The sequence below is a fragment of the Nicotiana sylvestris genome, chromosome 10 (genome assembly GCF_000393655.2).
Source record: "Nicotiana sylvestris chromosome 10, ASM39365v2, whole genome shotgun sequence".
In the NCBI taxonomy this organism is placed as follows: domain Eukaryota; kingdom Viridiplantae; phylum Streptophyta; class Magnoliopsida; order Solanales; family Solanaceae; genus Nicotiana; species Nicotiana sylvestris.
The window spans coordinates 722,676-739,775 of NC_091066.1; the positions used below are offsets into that span (position 1 = coordinate 722,676).

General features: G+C 38.0%; 1 protein-coding gene across 2 annotated transcripts in view; it reads right to left on the minus strand.

Moving 5' to 3' along the window:
* The window catches only part of LOC104217595 (calpain-type cysteine protease DEK1), a 36,600-nt gene extending 26,003 nt beyond the window's left edge, over positions 1-10,597 (minus strand). For both annotated transcript variants that reach the window (XR_708792.2, XM_009767882.2), the window contains exons 1-5: positions 10,293-10,597; positions 9,971-10,126; positions 8,036-8,286; positions 1,911-2,093; positions 1,544-1,679 (exon numbers count right to left, since the gene is read on the minus strand). Coding sequence is in view for 1 of the 2 variants with exons in the window: in XM_009767882.2 (XP_009766184.1) it covers positions 1,544-1,679; positions 1,911-2,093; positions 8,036-8,286; positions 9,971-10,095 (695 nt within the window). In the remaining variant the exon portion in view is untranslated. The remainder of the gene's footprint in view (positions 1-1,543; positions 1,680-1,910; positions 2,094-8,035; positions 8,287-9,970; positions 10,127-10,292) is intronic.
* Between the last annotated feature and the right edge of the window lie 6,503 nt (positions 10,598-17,100).

The following is a 17,100-nucleotide window of genomic DNA, read 5'->3' on the forward strand; positions in this document are numbered from 1 at the left end:
GCTCTCTCACAGCATAACAATTTAGATGAAATGATCACACAATTTAATGTGGCATTAGAGCACGTAGAGGTCCTAGGTTCGAGTCTCACCACTCATCATTTTAAGAAAGAATTTTCACGTGCTTGGCCGTGAGGGAGCGTATTACATACACAATGCACATATTATAATAGACATAATCAAGTAAATAAAAGTGTGCTCTCTCTAACTCAAGCTTTTAGATGAGATAGTCACACAATTCAAGGATCTAAATGATATTGCTTTTTCAATTGCAGATCCCCTTTTTAAGGGTTGAACTTGTACTAGAGAAAAAGGAGATCCTGAGTTCAATTCTTATCAAAAATAATTTCCTATGTTTGGCCCAAGAAAAATAGTTAATTAGCCGACACATAGGGGGGGGGGGAGTATTGCAAACCTAAAACTAATAAATTAACATGTCGTCTCTCTAACACCTTAAATTTTACCCTTTTTTGTGTGTGTGTGTTGGTCCTTAAACTTTGATTAATTGAATTCTTCTTGCGAAAGACTAGCAGATAGCTGTTGCTCAATAATTGTGCTACCCTAGCATAGAAATGACACATAATGCAAAATGGATCCTCAAATGTTAAACTCACTGTCAAAAAGCATGATAGCACAACACTGTCACACCCTCCGTCAACTGTAATGCCACACCCTCCATCAACTGTAATAACTGGACATGGAAATGTATTTGGTATAACAAAGCTCCACTTAGTTAAGGCATAGTCTTTCACTTGGACGGTGGTGATGGAATCTGCTTTTTTTAATTCAGTAGGTGAAAAAAGTTGTTTCAACACATAAAAATCTCCAAAAGAGGCCTCATCGTATGTAGTAGATGTGTTCTTTGTGAAGACTACTGTGAAGATGTCAAATCATCTTCTTTTTTTTGCATTGCAGCTCCGCTTTCTCTTGAACATTCGAGGTAAGCTGGTCAATTTCACAATCAACAATGAACTTACTACAATATTGGCAGAGGAAGGGCCTGAGGAAACAACAAGTTAAGGTGTGGAACTCCATCACAGCGGCGATTTGGTGGTCCATATGGAGGGAAAGAAACCCAAGTAACTTTTGAGAAGAAAAAAGAATCTGTAATTAATGATAAATACAAATGTATTGCTTGAGTCGAGGGTCTATTGAAATTAGCCTCTCTACCTTCACAAATTAGGGGTAAGGTCTGCGTACACATTACCCTCCCCAAACCCCACTTGTGGGATTACACTGGATTTATTGTTGTCGTACAAATGTATTGCTTTGTTAATTTGTTAGTGCAACATGGCTAAAATAATGATATAGAGGCCATGGTTGATTTTTCGTACAAATTACATGGCATGTAATGTTGCTTTATTTTTGCTGTAAATACCTAGCAGCATTCTTTTGTTGCTGGAAATGAATAAATTCATCCTCACTTATGCGCAAAAAAAAGGTTAAGCATAAGATTTACGAGCTCCCAGAAGCGAAAGAACCATAATACATAAAACGTAGATGCACTACAGCAGAGTCACTCTATAGCAAGCAATATATAGCTTACCTTCTAGATTGTCGAGGATATAACTCATTGGGATCAGGTGGCTCTTGTAAGCAAGCAACAGGACCCACTTCAATACAATCAGAATAAGCAAATTTATACGCCCTCCGTACATACTCATCAACATCTAAGCCATTCCCTGCCAAGATTGGTAGAAAGAAAATTCAGAAAGGGGGAAGACAAAAGGAGAACAAGAATTCCGTAAAAATTTCAATGGTCCAACTAAAAAGGCAATAATAACCAACAAAAATTCTCTAAATAATCCTCCTACTTTGAGCCAGGAAAGAAAGCAAAGATGCTCCCCACAAGTTGCTGATCAACCTTCAAAACACATATAAACATTATGACAAAAAAACATATCATAACATACCATTGAAGACCATCCTGCAAATAAATAGCATATTGATTGCCAGGGAGATTGCCGACACACCAAAGAAGAACCCTGAAGGTGAGTATCTTTCAGATGCTCTAACACCGGTTGTGACATAAACAGCACAAAGTTCATATGCACAAAGCAATCCAACAGCTAGTAGGAGAAGAACAGCTACAGCCCCTGTAAAACGCATCACACGATAATTTGTGAAGTGAAGGGAGTAAAAGAACTTCAAGATAAGTAAGAAAAAGAGATGTAAATAGGCCTCCTTTTTCGCCTGGTCAGCTATAGATCCATACATAAGGACCTTAGCCCTTCCATACAATAATAATGACCATAGCATTCAATTTAATTGCTAAAACTATCATCCTTTAACAAGAAATTCTCCGCTATCAGGCTTTAAAGGTAAAGTTAAAAAGATCGTAAAACCATAAAGACATTAAAATCATTTATCAAGCACAGAGACCAAATTTAAATGCATATATTCAAGTCATACTTGAATCCAACAATAACACCAGCCACACGAAACTAGAGCACAGAAGAATGCTACTGAGGGCATATCAAATGTGTTAGCAGCTTCAGAAAGCACAGGTAACAAGTACAAGAAATGGAATCAGACACATCGGCTGTACGAGTACTCGGTGACACAAGACTTCAACATCCATGGAAGGTTTGCTGCCATCTCTCTGAAACAAGGGGACCAGACAGCAGTGTAATTGTTCCTGAGTTCAAATATGACGCGGTATGGGAAGACATTGCTAAGAGAATATGAAGATTTGCTTAAAAGGCACAGGTTCAAATGGTTTTAATCAGGAGAGCTATTTAGATGCAGTCAGGATAAAGAGATTGGAACCGTGGGATGATGAAGTTTCTCTAGATGTTTTAACTACGGGGGCTAGAAAGGTGGACGTGGATAGCAATATCAGAAGAGAAAGGGAGACCATGCCCAGAATTGTTTGGCTGGCAGATTTGAAGGGGCTTTAGTGAGATATTGCATGCCCTAATTTGAGAAGATGGGTACAAAACCATTGGAAAGTTACAGGCGGGGTTCAAAAGTCTATGAAATGAGTGGTTTACAATTTAAATTCGAACAATCATCAAAATCAGAAGGTCTAAGGATCCAATAAGAACGTAGAGATAGAGAAGTCTGAATATCAGGCTAGAATGGGGGACTCCATCAGCAGAGTATATTGTCCCCAAGTGAATTCGGATCAGGCTTTTTTTTAATAAGGTAAATTGTATTAATCAAAAGGGGGAGAACTCCCGTATACAAGAAGTATACCAAAAAGTAGAGAATTTACATCAGAACATGATTCTCTACAAAAGACGCCCAATCTTCTATACAAATAGGGGCTATATGAGTGCACCAAAAAGCGATCAAAGATAAAAGACTATTCTTAAGATGTGAAAAAGGAGACTCAATCCCCTCAAAAGCTCTCCTATTTCTCTCCCTCCAAACTATCCACATGAGAGCTAACGAGGCGAACTTCCACGCCTTTTGCTTTCTTCTTCTACGAAAGCCGGCCCAGCTATATAGCATTTCCTTTACAATGCTTGGCATCACCCATTGAGCACCAAAAAGGTTCAGCATCGCCCTCCACAAAGCCAAGGACACAGGGCAATGCAACAAAAGATGATCAACTTCTTCCCCTGAGCTTTTACACATATAGCACCAACTAACAAGTGTAATTCCCCTCTTTCGCAGATTCTCAGCAGTCAAAATCACTCCCCTCGCCGCTAGCCATGCAAAAAAGCACACCTCCGTGGGCGCCTTAGGAATCCAGATCGAGGAGTATGGAAAAGAGGCCTCCTCTCTAACCAACATACTCTGGTAAAAGGACTTTACGGTGAACAGATCATCGCCACGCAAACCCCATCTCCAAGAATCACAAGATGGTTGAGGCCTGTCTTGCCCATATAGCAGTGTCAATAAATCTTGGAGCTCCGCAATCTCTCAATCTTTCATGTTCCTTCTAAATGAGAGGTCTCATACTACCCCTCCCCCTACATGTTCCTTACGAATCTGTTGGACCATCAATTCCTTCTGGTTTGAAACTCTGAAGACGTGAGGGAAGGAGACCTTCAGAGTATCCTCTTCACACCACCTATGATTCCAAAAGCTGATTCTCCTTCCATCTCCCACCCTGTAAGAAGAGATGCTGCCACTGAAGGATTCCCAATTCTTCATGATGCTCCTCCACATGCCACACCCAAAAGGTGTTGTGATTGCCTTGGTCCTCCAACCCCCTCCCGTGGAATCGTACTTTTCTACTATGACCTCCCTCCATAGAGCATGCCCTTCTACTCCGAATCTCCACAACCATTTCCCCAACAAAGCTCTGTTAAATACCCTAAGATCTTTTACTCCAAGTCCACCCCCCTTCTTTGGGGAAGTGACTGTCTGCCAATTCACTAGATGATACTTTCTAGTTCCATCCGCTACATCCCAAAGAAAATTCCTTTGAAGCCACTCCAGTTTTTCTGTGATGCTCATAGGAGCTTGCAACAGGGACAAGTAATAGGTGGGCATACTCGATAAAGTGTTTCGGGTGTCACTTTACACCTCTGGTCTGAAAAAATCTTTAAAATTGACAATATGTGTGGGGACTGGTCGGAGACTGAGGAAGAAACCAAACTGAGAAACCACCTTAGATGGGTCGAACACGAGTTAAAGGTCCTTCGAAGATGATTCCAACATTTGTAGCAATTGATTGGAGGGATCTGGAGTTTGAAATACATTTTTGGGTGGAGAGAACTGACGTAGCTACCAGATAGCAGCTAAAAAGACTGCAGCTAAAAAGACTTTTTAACTAATACAACATTTCCCATACATAATTTAGATTGTCTCATAAATTCAAATTGCACTAATCTTTCTTTTTATAATGATGGTGTCCGAGTTTGTGCACTCCTTGACTTTCCATTGTTACATGCGTCCTTCTCTCACCAATGTAGCTATCCAATAACTCTGTCCACCAAGGCTTAGATAGGCCTAAGAGTCTGACCTATCTTTTTGCCTATATTTTGATCAGTGTTATCAAAGGCGCGCTTAAACCCTGAAACGAGGCTCAAAACATGTCGTGCACTTCTCCTCGCTTAGCCGGCGCTTCAGTATTGTCATCAAGACTCTACGGCATACTTTTCCTTGCCATTGAGCGTAATCTTGAAGAGGTGACACTAAACAATGATATTTCACTTTATCGTAAATTTTCTTTAATTTCTTTATCCATATATTTGGTATTCATGCTTATAGATGTTAATCTTGGACTACACATATATATATTTGTAGTTTTTCTCTATTAGCGCCTTTTCATATAAAAGCCCACGTTTTTTTACGCTTTGCACTTAAGGCTCCAATAGACTTTAGAGCTTTTTTGCGCTTTTTGCCTTTAAAAATAATAATTTGGATTCGAATCCTGATCTTTCATGGTGTTCGTTCCAACATCATCAACTATCAACCACTACGCCACACCCTTGGTGATCAAATTGTACATAATATTATCAACCATAGCGGTCAAAACTAAACGACCTCAATGATGGCTGGCACGTGCAGTATGATTTATTAAAAAAACTCTATACATCAAGTTATCAGCTTAAATTAAATTCAGGAGCGGAGCTAGCCTTTGAGTTACAAGTTCAGCTGAACCCCGTAACTTTGTTTCAAACTATGTATTAGTCTTAAAAAATCAATTGACTATGTACAAATTGTCAATTTAGTACCCCACTTATTTAAAGGCCTAGAATCCCGAACATATAAGCTTCAAATCATGGCTCAACCTCTAATTAAATTGGGTCGAAGGTCCAATATCATAGTCTTTTATAAGGTAAGTTTTATTATGACTGGAAATTCCCCTACACAAGTAGTATATTATATCAAAAAGTAGAGAATCTATAGAGAATGTTCTTCCGACTAACGCCCAATGTCAACTTATCAATAGAATGCTCTTTCCACCAAGACGATATTGTACCAATTTCAATTATTTCATTATGTAGCAACCAAACCTCAATAAGTCTTGGTAATGTGCGGATGAATCTTGATATCACTGATCTGCTCAAATTTGAGTATATTTAAGTGTACAAGATCGCAGACAATGAAATTGACCTACAGACTAAAATCAGTTGCATATTCCCCAATGTTAACTAATTTATGTTAACTTCTCACTAAATAGCTAAAAACAAAAATAACTATCTTCAACAATGTAAGATAACAGTAGCAATGCATCTCAATAATATTTTTTCCCGTACCTTTATCTCTCACATGGTATTACAACATTCATGAGAACATACGGGAAAGTAAACTCAATCTGACAACTTTCTATTTTGCATCACTATGTATCCCTTAGTGTCACGCGTAAACCAACACCACCATAGGTGTCCCCCACCCTCGTCGAGCAAAACATAGTAAACCCCTCCAGCAAGTGATCTCCCATGCGCTCCCACACGTCGGTACCAATCAGACCTCAGATGGCGCGTAAGCCCACACCCCGCGCACGTGAAGAAAGTTCTGGCGACTTCCAAAGCAAATTCTTAGTTCTTGTGGCTCGTCTTGTGATTTCAACCTACCCATCCTTTTTCCAGGAAATTCAGAACACCATGTTTCAAGTCATGTGCATTGCATCTAGATCATTTTTTTATTGTTTCTCTTGTTTCGTTGATCTCCTGGAACGTGATTTGTTAAGTTCACACAATACGCAGGAGTTTGGAATGCATCATAGTGTAGTTGATTACTCTGTATTTTATCGACATTCTACTTCAAATCTATTTATTTGGTGATTTAAGTGGACGATATCACCATCACAGGTAATGATCGCAATTGTATCACTAATTTGAAGCAACATGTTTTTCAACACTTCCAATCTAAGGATCTAGGAAGATAGAAGTATTTTCTAAGTATCGAGATCGCCTAGTCTAGATCAAGTATTATTATTTCACAACAAAAGTATGCCTTAGACATTCTTGAAGAGACAGGAATGACGGTTTGCAGACCCATTGACACTTGTATGGATCCGAATGCTAAACATTTGCCATGACAAAGGGAGCCTCTTAGCAATCTTGAAGACAATTTTATATCCTATCTAAGTCTGTTTGTGGACACCCCTATGATAGTCATTGGGATGTATTTGTATGCATTCTTTGATATATAAAGTTTGCCAAAAGTAAAGGACTACAGCTCGAGGATATAAGCCATGAGCAAATTGTTGGATACACCAATATTTATTGGGCAAGAATATTTATTTGGCAGGATCACCTTCCTGAAAGACATAAAAAGACGTGTTCTACCTCTGGATATTACGTTTTAGTAGGAGGTAATCTAGCATCTTGGAAGAGCAAGAAATAGAGCATGGTTGCTCGATCTACTATAGAAGCAGAATATTGAGCAATGGCCATAGCAACTTGTGAGCCAATTTGGATCAAACAATTGCTCCGAGAATTGAAATTTGGACAAATTAGTTGAATGGAACTTTTTTATAAGGTAAAAAATTTAACTAACAGTTGGGAAAAAATAGGACAAATTAGTCCGATGGAACTTGTGCGCGATAATGAAGTGGCCCTTCACATTGAATCAAATTTGGATTCTGGTGTTTCATAAGAGGACTAAACATATTGAGATTAACTATCACTTCGTCAGAGGAAAAAAACACTCAAGAAATATTGTTACAAATTTTGTGAAGTCAAATGATTAACTTGCAAATATTTTCATCAACTCCCTCACTGGTCCTCATATTAGTTATATTGTAACAAGCTCGCACATTTGACTTATATGCATAGGATTGAGGGGAGTGTTAGTTCATGTATATAGCTACTCAGTATCCCACATTGGCAAATGCATTTTATATATTGTGTTAAGTATAGGTATAAATAGCACTCACTGTAAGGCAGTTGTAATAACGCATCTCAACAATATTACCCATGCATTTATTTCTCACAGCCAATGAACATCAACATTTCTTCAGCTTAAACATAGGATGATAATAATACTAAAATATTATGTAAATGTATGTGTGTCAGAGTGTGCGTATGAAAGTGTGTGCATTTAACCAACACGATTGAGTGCATTCATATTTCCTCCTCACAGACAAATAGGTTATTCTCCACGCATGTATAGGAGAAGAAGTAATACATACTTGAACTTTGCCATTGTGTTCTCCACCAAAGCATTATTGAGTAGAATGCCAGAAGCAGAGAAGTTCCAGCCATTATTACAGCTAGACCAACTATATCTCGCCCCAATATCAACATTAACCAGCATCCCCATGTAACAAGCACCACAACCGGAGAGATCACAATTATCCATGCAGACAGCGATAAGAAACTGCATAAGATTCCAAGCTGGGGTCCTTGTAAGAATCCCGGCCATTTTCGGGCAAAGATCCAGCTGAAAAAGGCAAAAAACAAGAAGAGATTAACCACAAAGGAGAACACTTTTCCATCCACAAAAAGCAAAACATTGATATATCTGAATAAATACATAAACTATATTGTATGGTAAACATGTAGCTAGAAAGATATATCAAATCAAACAATAAATAAACAAATACGGTTGGACAGCATAATGGGGTGAATACACATTATCATTACTCATAGATAAGGTACCAAAGACCAATAAAAAAAACGCCAATTGCTGCAGTTAAACCAGCATATCTCTCTTTTGAAGCCTTTAATATGTAGTACTGTTATTAGACAGCATCATTGGAGGTCACATCCCATGTAAACCAGAGTATAAAAATGACAGAGATACTAAACCAAAAAAGTTAATGGCCACAGACGTCCTACAGAACTATACATACAGCAAATGTATACATATATTCCTTTTGACGGGTAAGACCCCAGGCTAATTTCGTTAACCAGTTAAAATATAAGACCATAAATTAGAAGGATTTTACTCTGAATTGAATGGATTATCTACCTATGTGGAACGTCTTTTAGAGTTTTTCTAGCAATACATTTGACACTTACATTCAGACAACGGACTGCTACCTTACAACAAAGTTATTTTGCAATGATCACTAATTAACCTAAATCACTCAGCATACATAACTCATACTAACCTATGAGGTTGCAAACCCAACAAGTGTCGCATGAGATGAAACGATCTTGTGGTTTGGCATTTCTCAAAATAATTAGGGGACAGCATGGGAAGCCTATTTTGATAGTACACTGCTAATGTAGAGTATAATATAAAGTTGAAGTAGCCTGAACTTCAACTTTTCCAGTGCACAAATGGATGCATATTAGGGACTTTAAGACTGACAAGAGATAGATTTAGAAACAAAACAAAAAGGGAGATATAGAAAGTGTCTACTACATCGAAAAAATTGTAGGGCGGCATGTTGAACAAATGCCAAGGTTCAAAAGGCAGCAGATACAAGTCATTTATTCATCTCAAATCACTATATTATTATCCCAGAGGGATTGCCTAATGCCTGAGAAACGGGAGTAAAAACTTGGAGACTTCAGGTTCCAAATTCTATCCTAGATGTGCAGAATTGCCTTAATAACCTGTATTATGGACAAGATGGACTGCCCCGTGAATTAATCAAGATGCTTGCAAGCTACTCCAGAAACAACAGTTATAAAATAAATATTCTTTATCTGACATCTAGAAACAAGAAACTATAAAATGCATCTTCCACTTAGCAAGATCACTCCCTTTCCAAGTACACACTCTTTTGTTACCTACTTTCGTCTGTTCACAAAAATATTGTATGTGTGCTCTAATTATTTTTCCCTGTTCTTTTAGGTTGTAAGCATTATTATTCCTCCTCACAGGTCCTCTCCAGGTGCTGCAATTTCAGCTGTAAAGCACCCATTAAAATTAGAAATATAATTTTCTGCGGCACTAAGAACCATATGGATAAATTCTCAAAAAAGGGCCCGTATGGATAAATTTCCCCGGTGACCTTCATTATTCACATTTGAGCCACATTTAAAACAAGCAAGAAGAAAAATTCCACGAGCACCAGGATACAGCATCAAGATAATTGATGCTTACTATATAACATATGAAAAAAGAAACAAGAAAAAAATATGACAATTGCAAATTTTGGAAAATAAGTTACCTATAAATCCGCCATGGCCGCCAATTAACTGCCCAAAGTATAGCAAAAGAAGCAGAACCCAGCACAGAGAAAAGGGTCCCTGAAATCACACATGCCAGTATCAATTCATGCTCATTTCCTTCCATTTTCCTCCTTTACCCGCCCTTGCTCTGTCAACTGCATCCAACAAATTCACAATAAAACAAGTAAAAAATCAAATAATCCACTAAAAAATCTGATGTTTTCCACACAAAAAAAAGAGCACCAACAAATGTCAAATAAGCCAGTTCATGCATTCTCTATTCAGCTAAAATCAAGAAACAAAGTTGAAGGCTTTACGGACCTCAGCAGAAGCCTCTCAAACTAAGAAGGAGGAAACTGTGGCATTCCCACTCAGAACTCATCTTCCAAGAACTAGGGTTTTTGCAGCAATTTGCCAAACCATAGTCAGGGGAAAGCTAGGATTTTTATTCCATTTCTTCCCTGTGCTCAAAAATTAGACTCCCAACAGTGGTACAATCAAAAAACCCCACCAATCTATCTTGTTATTTGGTCAAGACCTGTGAAAATTGTTGAAGAAAAATCAAAACCCTAAGGAGTTTTGTAGAGAGAGAGAGAGGGAGAGAGAGAGAGAGTAAAGTTACAAGTGAGTGTGGATATAAAATTCTGAAACGTCAGTGGTTGTAAATAATAAAATAACAGCTCGGTTTTTGTCTTACAAGAATATTTCCTGACCGCTTCTAATGGAGCGTGATATCCACTACCAATCAGAATTCGAGTCTTCATTTTCTTCTCCAAGAATTTTGGTGCGCGTGGAGTCACTTAGTTTGTTTCGAGAGTAGGAGAGAAATGATTTTTCAGACAGGAGTGTAGGATTATTCTCTAACTTGTTTCACGATAAAATGACATGCTTTGTTAGTAAGAATTAGTATAGATGTTAATCATATTATTAAGGGCTCGTTTGGCAGAATACATTAGATAAAATAATGCAAGCATTAGATTTGTGTATTAATAATACTTTATTTAGTAGATATTTTGAACTTATGCATTAGTTATGCGGGCATTAGTTATACGTCCTATTTGGTATTATCATATGCATAATTAATGCATAGAAAACAATGGTATTAGCAATGCAATGGGTTTTAATGCATGCATTAGCTTAGTTAAAGACAAAATTGACCTTCAAAATTTATGTTTGATTAAAATATGCTAGTTAATATATTAATGCAAGTATAAAATAATCCAAATAGTGAGAAATAAAATTATATCTCTAGTAAATAAATAAATACTTAGCATATTTCCTTTTTTATAAATAAATATTTGGTTCTATATTACAATATAGGTAGACAAATCAAATAATTTTTTTAAAACTTTTTCATATAAAAATATTTCTCAACATATCTTTCTTTTAAAAAGTTAGAGTGATGGATTGGTTTTGAGGGCATTTTTGTAAACAAACAATTCTTTTAGAAATTGTGCAATGCTTCAATACGTCAAACCAAACAATGGATAAGAAATATGTCAGCATAACTAACACAAGCATAACTAACACCAACATTACTAATACACCCTATTCAGCATTATTCTTATGCACCCTACCAAACGACCCCTAAGAGTTAGGGTGGTTTGGTATAAGGAATAAGGGATAAGTAATTTTGGGATTAAAATTTAAAATGAGTTTATTTTCGTTTAGTTGGGATAAAAATACGATATAATTATAGTGTTATTTTTATCTCTACAGAAGAGTGGGATAACAATTGAAATAACTAATCCCGTGATAACTTATTTTCCAACCAAGTGACTCGGGGCGGATTTATAGGCTTAATCATGGGGCATGTGAACCCATGGTCTCTCTGTAAAATTAAATATTTTATGCACATATTTTCTAAAATTTGTATAATATTAACTATTGGCACTCATGCTCCTAAAAGGTTGAAATGGTGCACTTGGTTGAAGAGGTATATGGATCAAATCCCACTAGATATACTTTTTCCTCTTTTTTTAGTAATGCACTCATGTATTAAAAATCCTAGATCTGCCTCTGGAAGTGACCTCCTTAATGGTAGATAAAGAGAGAGTACCGAGTAAGACTTTCACAACATAAGAGTTTAATCGCAAAAAATAATTTTATTGTTAATGTCTAATAATCATAATAATTATACCCATCCAGAAAGCTTTGCAGGGAGCCTTACCCAAAGTTTAGAAGAATTTATGTTAGACATAGAAATCGAATTTTATTCGATAGTAGATTTGGCCGTACATTTTCTATACCTGCAACACAATAGTAGTATCTGTTCAGATATATATAGAAAACAACTGCATCTGATATTGTTAATATTATCATACCATCAATCATATCATCTATACTATCTAAGAAGAAGATTTTAACCCTATTAAAGACAGAGACTACCATTTTTAAGACTTTACCTATTAGCCAACCCCCTTATATATATATATTCTCTTAACGGGTTAACGGATTATCCGTTAAGAAAATTGAATAATCTGCCAACCGATAAGCCGTTAATAAAAAAAATTTCAATCCATTCCCCGTTCGTTAAATCGTTAGCCCGATACCAGTAAGCCATTGAGCTTCGGTTTCGGTTTGGTTTTGGGTTTCGATTCGATTTTGAACACCCCTAATTTTTCCTCCATATTATTGAGATAACACATTCTTCAATACATTTTTTTTGATTTAATTCAATCTTCTTTGCAAATCAAATATTTCTTGAGGATGATAATGATTTATGTTATTGTATGCAGTTGCGTCAAATCTAAGAAAAATACTAGTCCGATTTTTTAAAGGAAAAAAAACATGATCAATTTTTGTCGTATGTAAAATTTAAGTTGTACTCTGTCAAATAATAGTATAGAAATATGTCAATCACACATATAATGAATTGAATAAAAGATAACACCAATCAATATCACTATTAACTATATTATTTCCTCTGTCTCTCTCAACTACATAATTGGTAAAAATTTAATTTGTGATATTGTAACAACCTGATCGGTCGTTCCGAAAGTTTGAGCCCCGATTTTCCCATTTTTGCTTCTTATTGTCTTGTTGAGTTGTATTATATGGTATCGAGTTAGCCGGTTATAATCCGGAATAGTTTTGGTAAGGTTTGAGACACTTAGTCTCTAAAGTTAGCCTTCAAGTTGGAAAGTCAACCAGAGGTTGACTTGTGAGCATTCGATCTCGGAATTTGGTTTTATGATTTGAATAACTTCGGGAGGTGATTTGGGACTTAGGAGCGTGATCGGAATGTGTTTTGGAGGTCCGGAGTAGATTTAGGCTTGAATTGGCGAAATTGGAATTTTGGTGTTTTCCGGTTGATACCGGAGATTTTGATATAGGGTTCGGAATGGAATTTCGTAAATTGGAGTAGGTCTGTTGTGTCATTTGGGATGTGTGTGTAAAATTTCAGGTCATTCAGATGAGGTTTGATAGACTTTTTTATCAAGAGCGAAATTTGGAAGCTTTTTGAAATCTTAGGCTTGAATCCGATGTCATTTTGTTGATTCGATGATGTTTTAGGTGCTTCGAAGGTTGGTATAGGTTTGGATAGTGGTATATGACTTGTTCGTACTTTTGGTTGAGGTCTCGGGAGCCTCGGGGTGATTTTGGGTGGTTAACGGGTGATTTTGAGTTGGGTTGGGCAGCTGAAGTTTTCTGTTGGTGTCATAACCGCACCTGTGGCTAGGGAACCACAGGTGCGGACTCGCAGAAGAGGAATTTGGAGTCGCAGAAGCGGCTAAGAGAGGGGCAGGCTGGGACCGCAGAAGCGAGGTCCTGGTCGCACTTACGATTGCGTAGGTGCGAATTTCTTTGCGCAGATGCGACCTTGGAGTTTTAAATGAATTTCGTAGGTGCGCACCTGGAACCGCAGGTGTGACCATTTAAACACAAGTGCAGTTTTGCTGGGTCAAAAACTATAAATTCCACCCTTCACGATTTTTGGTCATTTTTCTCAATATTTCATTTGGGAAGAAGCTTTTGGGAGCAATTTCAAGGGAGATTTTCAGAGGGATTCATTGAGGTAAGGGCCTTGGTTCCTAAGCTCGTTATTATGGTAATTTTTATCATTGTTAGTATGAAGATTTAAGGGAAAATCAGTGGTGAATTGAGGGTTAGGGCTTGGTCAAATGGAGAGCTTTGAGTGGTGATTTGAGGAGCCATTTGAGGTCCTATTTTGGTACTTTTTATATGAATGAACTCGTGGCGGAATAAGGATTCTATTGATGTGATTTTTATCGGATTTCGAGACGTGGTACCGGGGGTCGAGTTTGGTCAATTCCGGGATTTGGGTTGTAATTTGATTATTTTTGCATGGGCTTCGTCCCCTTAGCATATTTTGACGTCATGATTTTGATTTTGGATAGATTCGACGCGAGTTGAGTCTGAGGCAAGAGGCAAGGGCATTGCATGCTAGAGTTTGGACCGGATATAGGTAGGTAATGATTTTAAATGTTTGTCCTAAGGTATGAAACCCAGGATTTCACATCGTGGTGCTACTTGAGGCGACGCACACGCTAGATGACGAGTGTGGGGTCGTGTACCATTGGGGATTATGACTTAGTCTGTCCCGTATAACTGTTAAGTCACGTATTTTATTGAAAACTGTTTGATATCCTTGTGTTTTGGAAATTATTACCTTGTTTTGGGGCTGAATGCCATATTTGGGCTTCGTGCCGACTATTTGGACCCTTAGGGGATTTTTACTACTATTCCTTACTGTTTTGACTTCATATTGGTACTCAGCCATGCTGTATTGTACTATTTTTATAACTCAATCATATTTACTCCGTTTTGATATTTTAAGTGATATTTTGGGCTGAGCATCATATTTTACTATTATTCGAGTGGCATGAGAGATTTCTGACTAAGTGAGGATGAGGGCCTATATTGTGAGGATATTATGGGATCGGGCTGCGCGCAGCAGCAGTGTGGTACTGATTTATGATTATGAGGCTGAGGGCCTGATTTGTTACACCACGAGGTGGCTTGATATGAGGCTGAGAGCCTGTTTGATTATTCTACGAGATGACTTGTTATTGCGCTTGGGCCGTAAGGGGCCCCTCCTAGAGTCTATACACCCCTCAGTGAGTGCGGGTACCCAATGTGAGTGATGTGATGTAGCTGGAAGGGCTGTGGTTGATTCTTATTGTTGCCTGAGGGGCTATTGTTGATCCATGTTTGCCCGAGGGGCGGTTCTTGATTCATGTTATGCCCGAAGGGCCGATTACGAGTGATTGTGAGGTAGCCCGAGGGGCTGGTTCTGTTGATATTATGCCCGAGGGGCTGTTTATGATACATGTTTTGCCCGAGGGGTTGTTTACATTTTCTATCATTTATGCTCACTGTTTTATCACTCGTTTAAAACTATTGAAGGTTGTTTTAAAAGATTTTTACTGAAACTGAGCTTAATTTACGAAGTAAATGAATTGTGTACTGCTTTGGAAATGATCTACATTTGTTGTAGTGTCCGGACGTGGCTTACGTGTTTTCTTACTGCTCAGCTTTCATTTACTTTTATTACTTACCGAGTTGGCGTACTCACATTACTCTCTTCACTTTGTGTGCAGATTTAGGTATTTCTGAACCCGATAGTGGGTGTTGATTGCTTAGTGGCAGAGTCATTGGAGTTGGCGAGGTAGCTGCCCGACGTTCACAATAGTACTTTTCTCCCTCATGTCTTCCTTAGACTGTATTTAATACATTTTTAGACTATTCAGACTTTAGTAGATGCTCGTGACTTGTGACACCCTGATGTCGGGCTTGTGTATTTATTCCACACTGTTCATTTAGACTTATATTATGAGATATCTAATTAATTAAAGGCTTAAAATGATTGTTATTCATCAAATGGTTAATTTGGGAGTTGTGTCAGCTGGCCTAGTTTCACTATAGGCGCAATCACGACCGGATCAGTTTAGGGTCGTGACAAGTTGGTATCAGAGCCTAGGTTACATAGGTTTCACGAGTCATGAATAGGTTTAGTAGTCTTACGGATCGGTACAGAGACGTCTATACTTATCCTCGGGAGGCTGCAAAACCTTTAGGAAAAATTTCACATTCTTGAATTCTTATCGTGCTTCCTTGATTCAGCTTGAAATATAACTCTTTGAATTCCTTCCACCCATTCGTATGCGCACATGAGCGCTTAGTATCAGATATGCATCGATGGCATGTGATTCGCTGATCGAGGGCCAAGGTATGGTCTCTGTGTGTTAATGTTGGGCCAGTCTGGAGGACTTGAGGCCGGGTTTTTCCTATAGCTTGAGCACTGAGGCATTGATTGTGTGAGCATGTGCTTTTGGATTTGTATTTCTGATAGTGTCCCTATTAGTGGGAGTGATGACTGGATGGCTATGTGATGAGTATGATGTGACTGCGAGATGTGTGCATATGATTCGAACGAGATAAGAAGGGTTTGCTTGAGGGTAGTAAGAACTATCCAGTGCTTGATTCCCATTGTGATTTGATATATAGCCCGAGTTGTGGGCGTGTTGAAGGACCTTTTCATGTTTCCTAGTTGGGAAGTGAAGTAGATTTCATATTGTGATATGCCTTCAGACTTATGAAGATTAAGTGACTGCGTAATGTTTATGACGGTGGAAGGGTATAAAAAGATGTTAGTTTGAGGCGAAGCGGGTAGGTTATCTCCTGCGGAGTGTTCTGAAGTTTGTGTGATCCTTTATGTCGTTATGGGAAGATCTCTGTTACTAGTGAAATATATGCTTTGCAATTTGAATTTGGGTTACCTAAGAGAGTGTGCTTGACTGTTACGAGGGTGAATGCGAGATTTGCAGAGGATTTAAAGTTCTTGATGGTCTGTGTTTCACGAGCTTATGAAGGATTGAGTTTAATCTCACTATGGTATTATGGCAGTAATAGAGTATATGCATTATGAGTTATTGTGTGTTTAGATCTATGGCTTTGATTCAAGTGGGGGAGTCTGCTATTGATTAGTTGATTGCACGGTTATGTGCTATGTTGGTTCTAGTTTGTAGCATACAGGTGAATCAGTTATGGCTTACAGATGTTGAGACCGAGGATGGCTCGAGTAAAGGAAATTTCAATAAAGGTTGTGCTATGCTTTATGGGTGTATGAGAATCACGGAATGACTTGAGTTGTTATTGGTAAAGG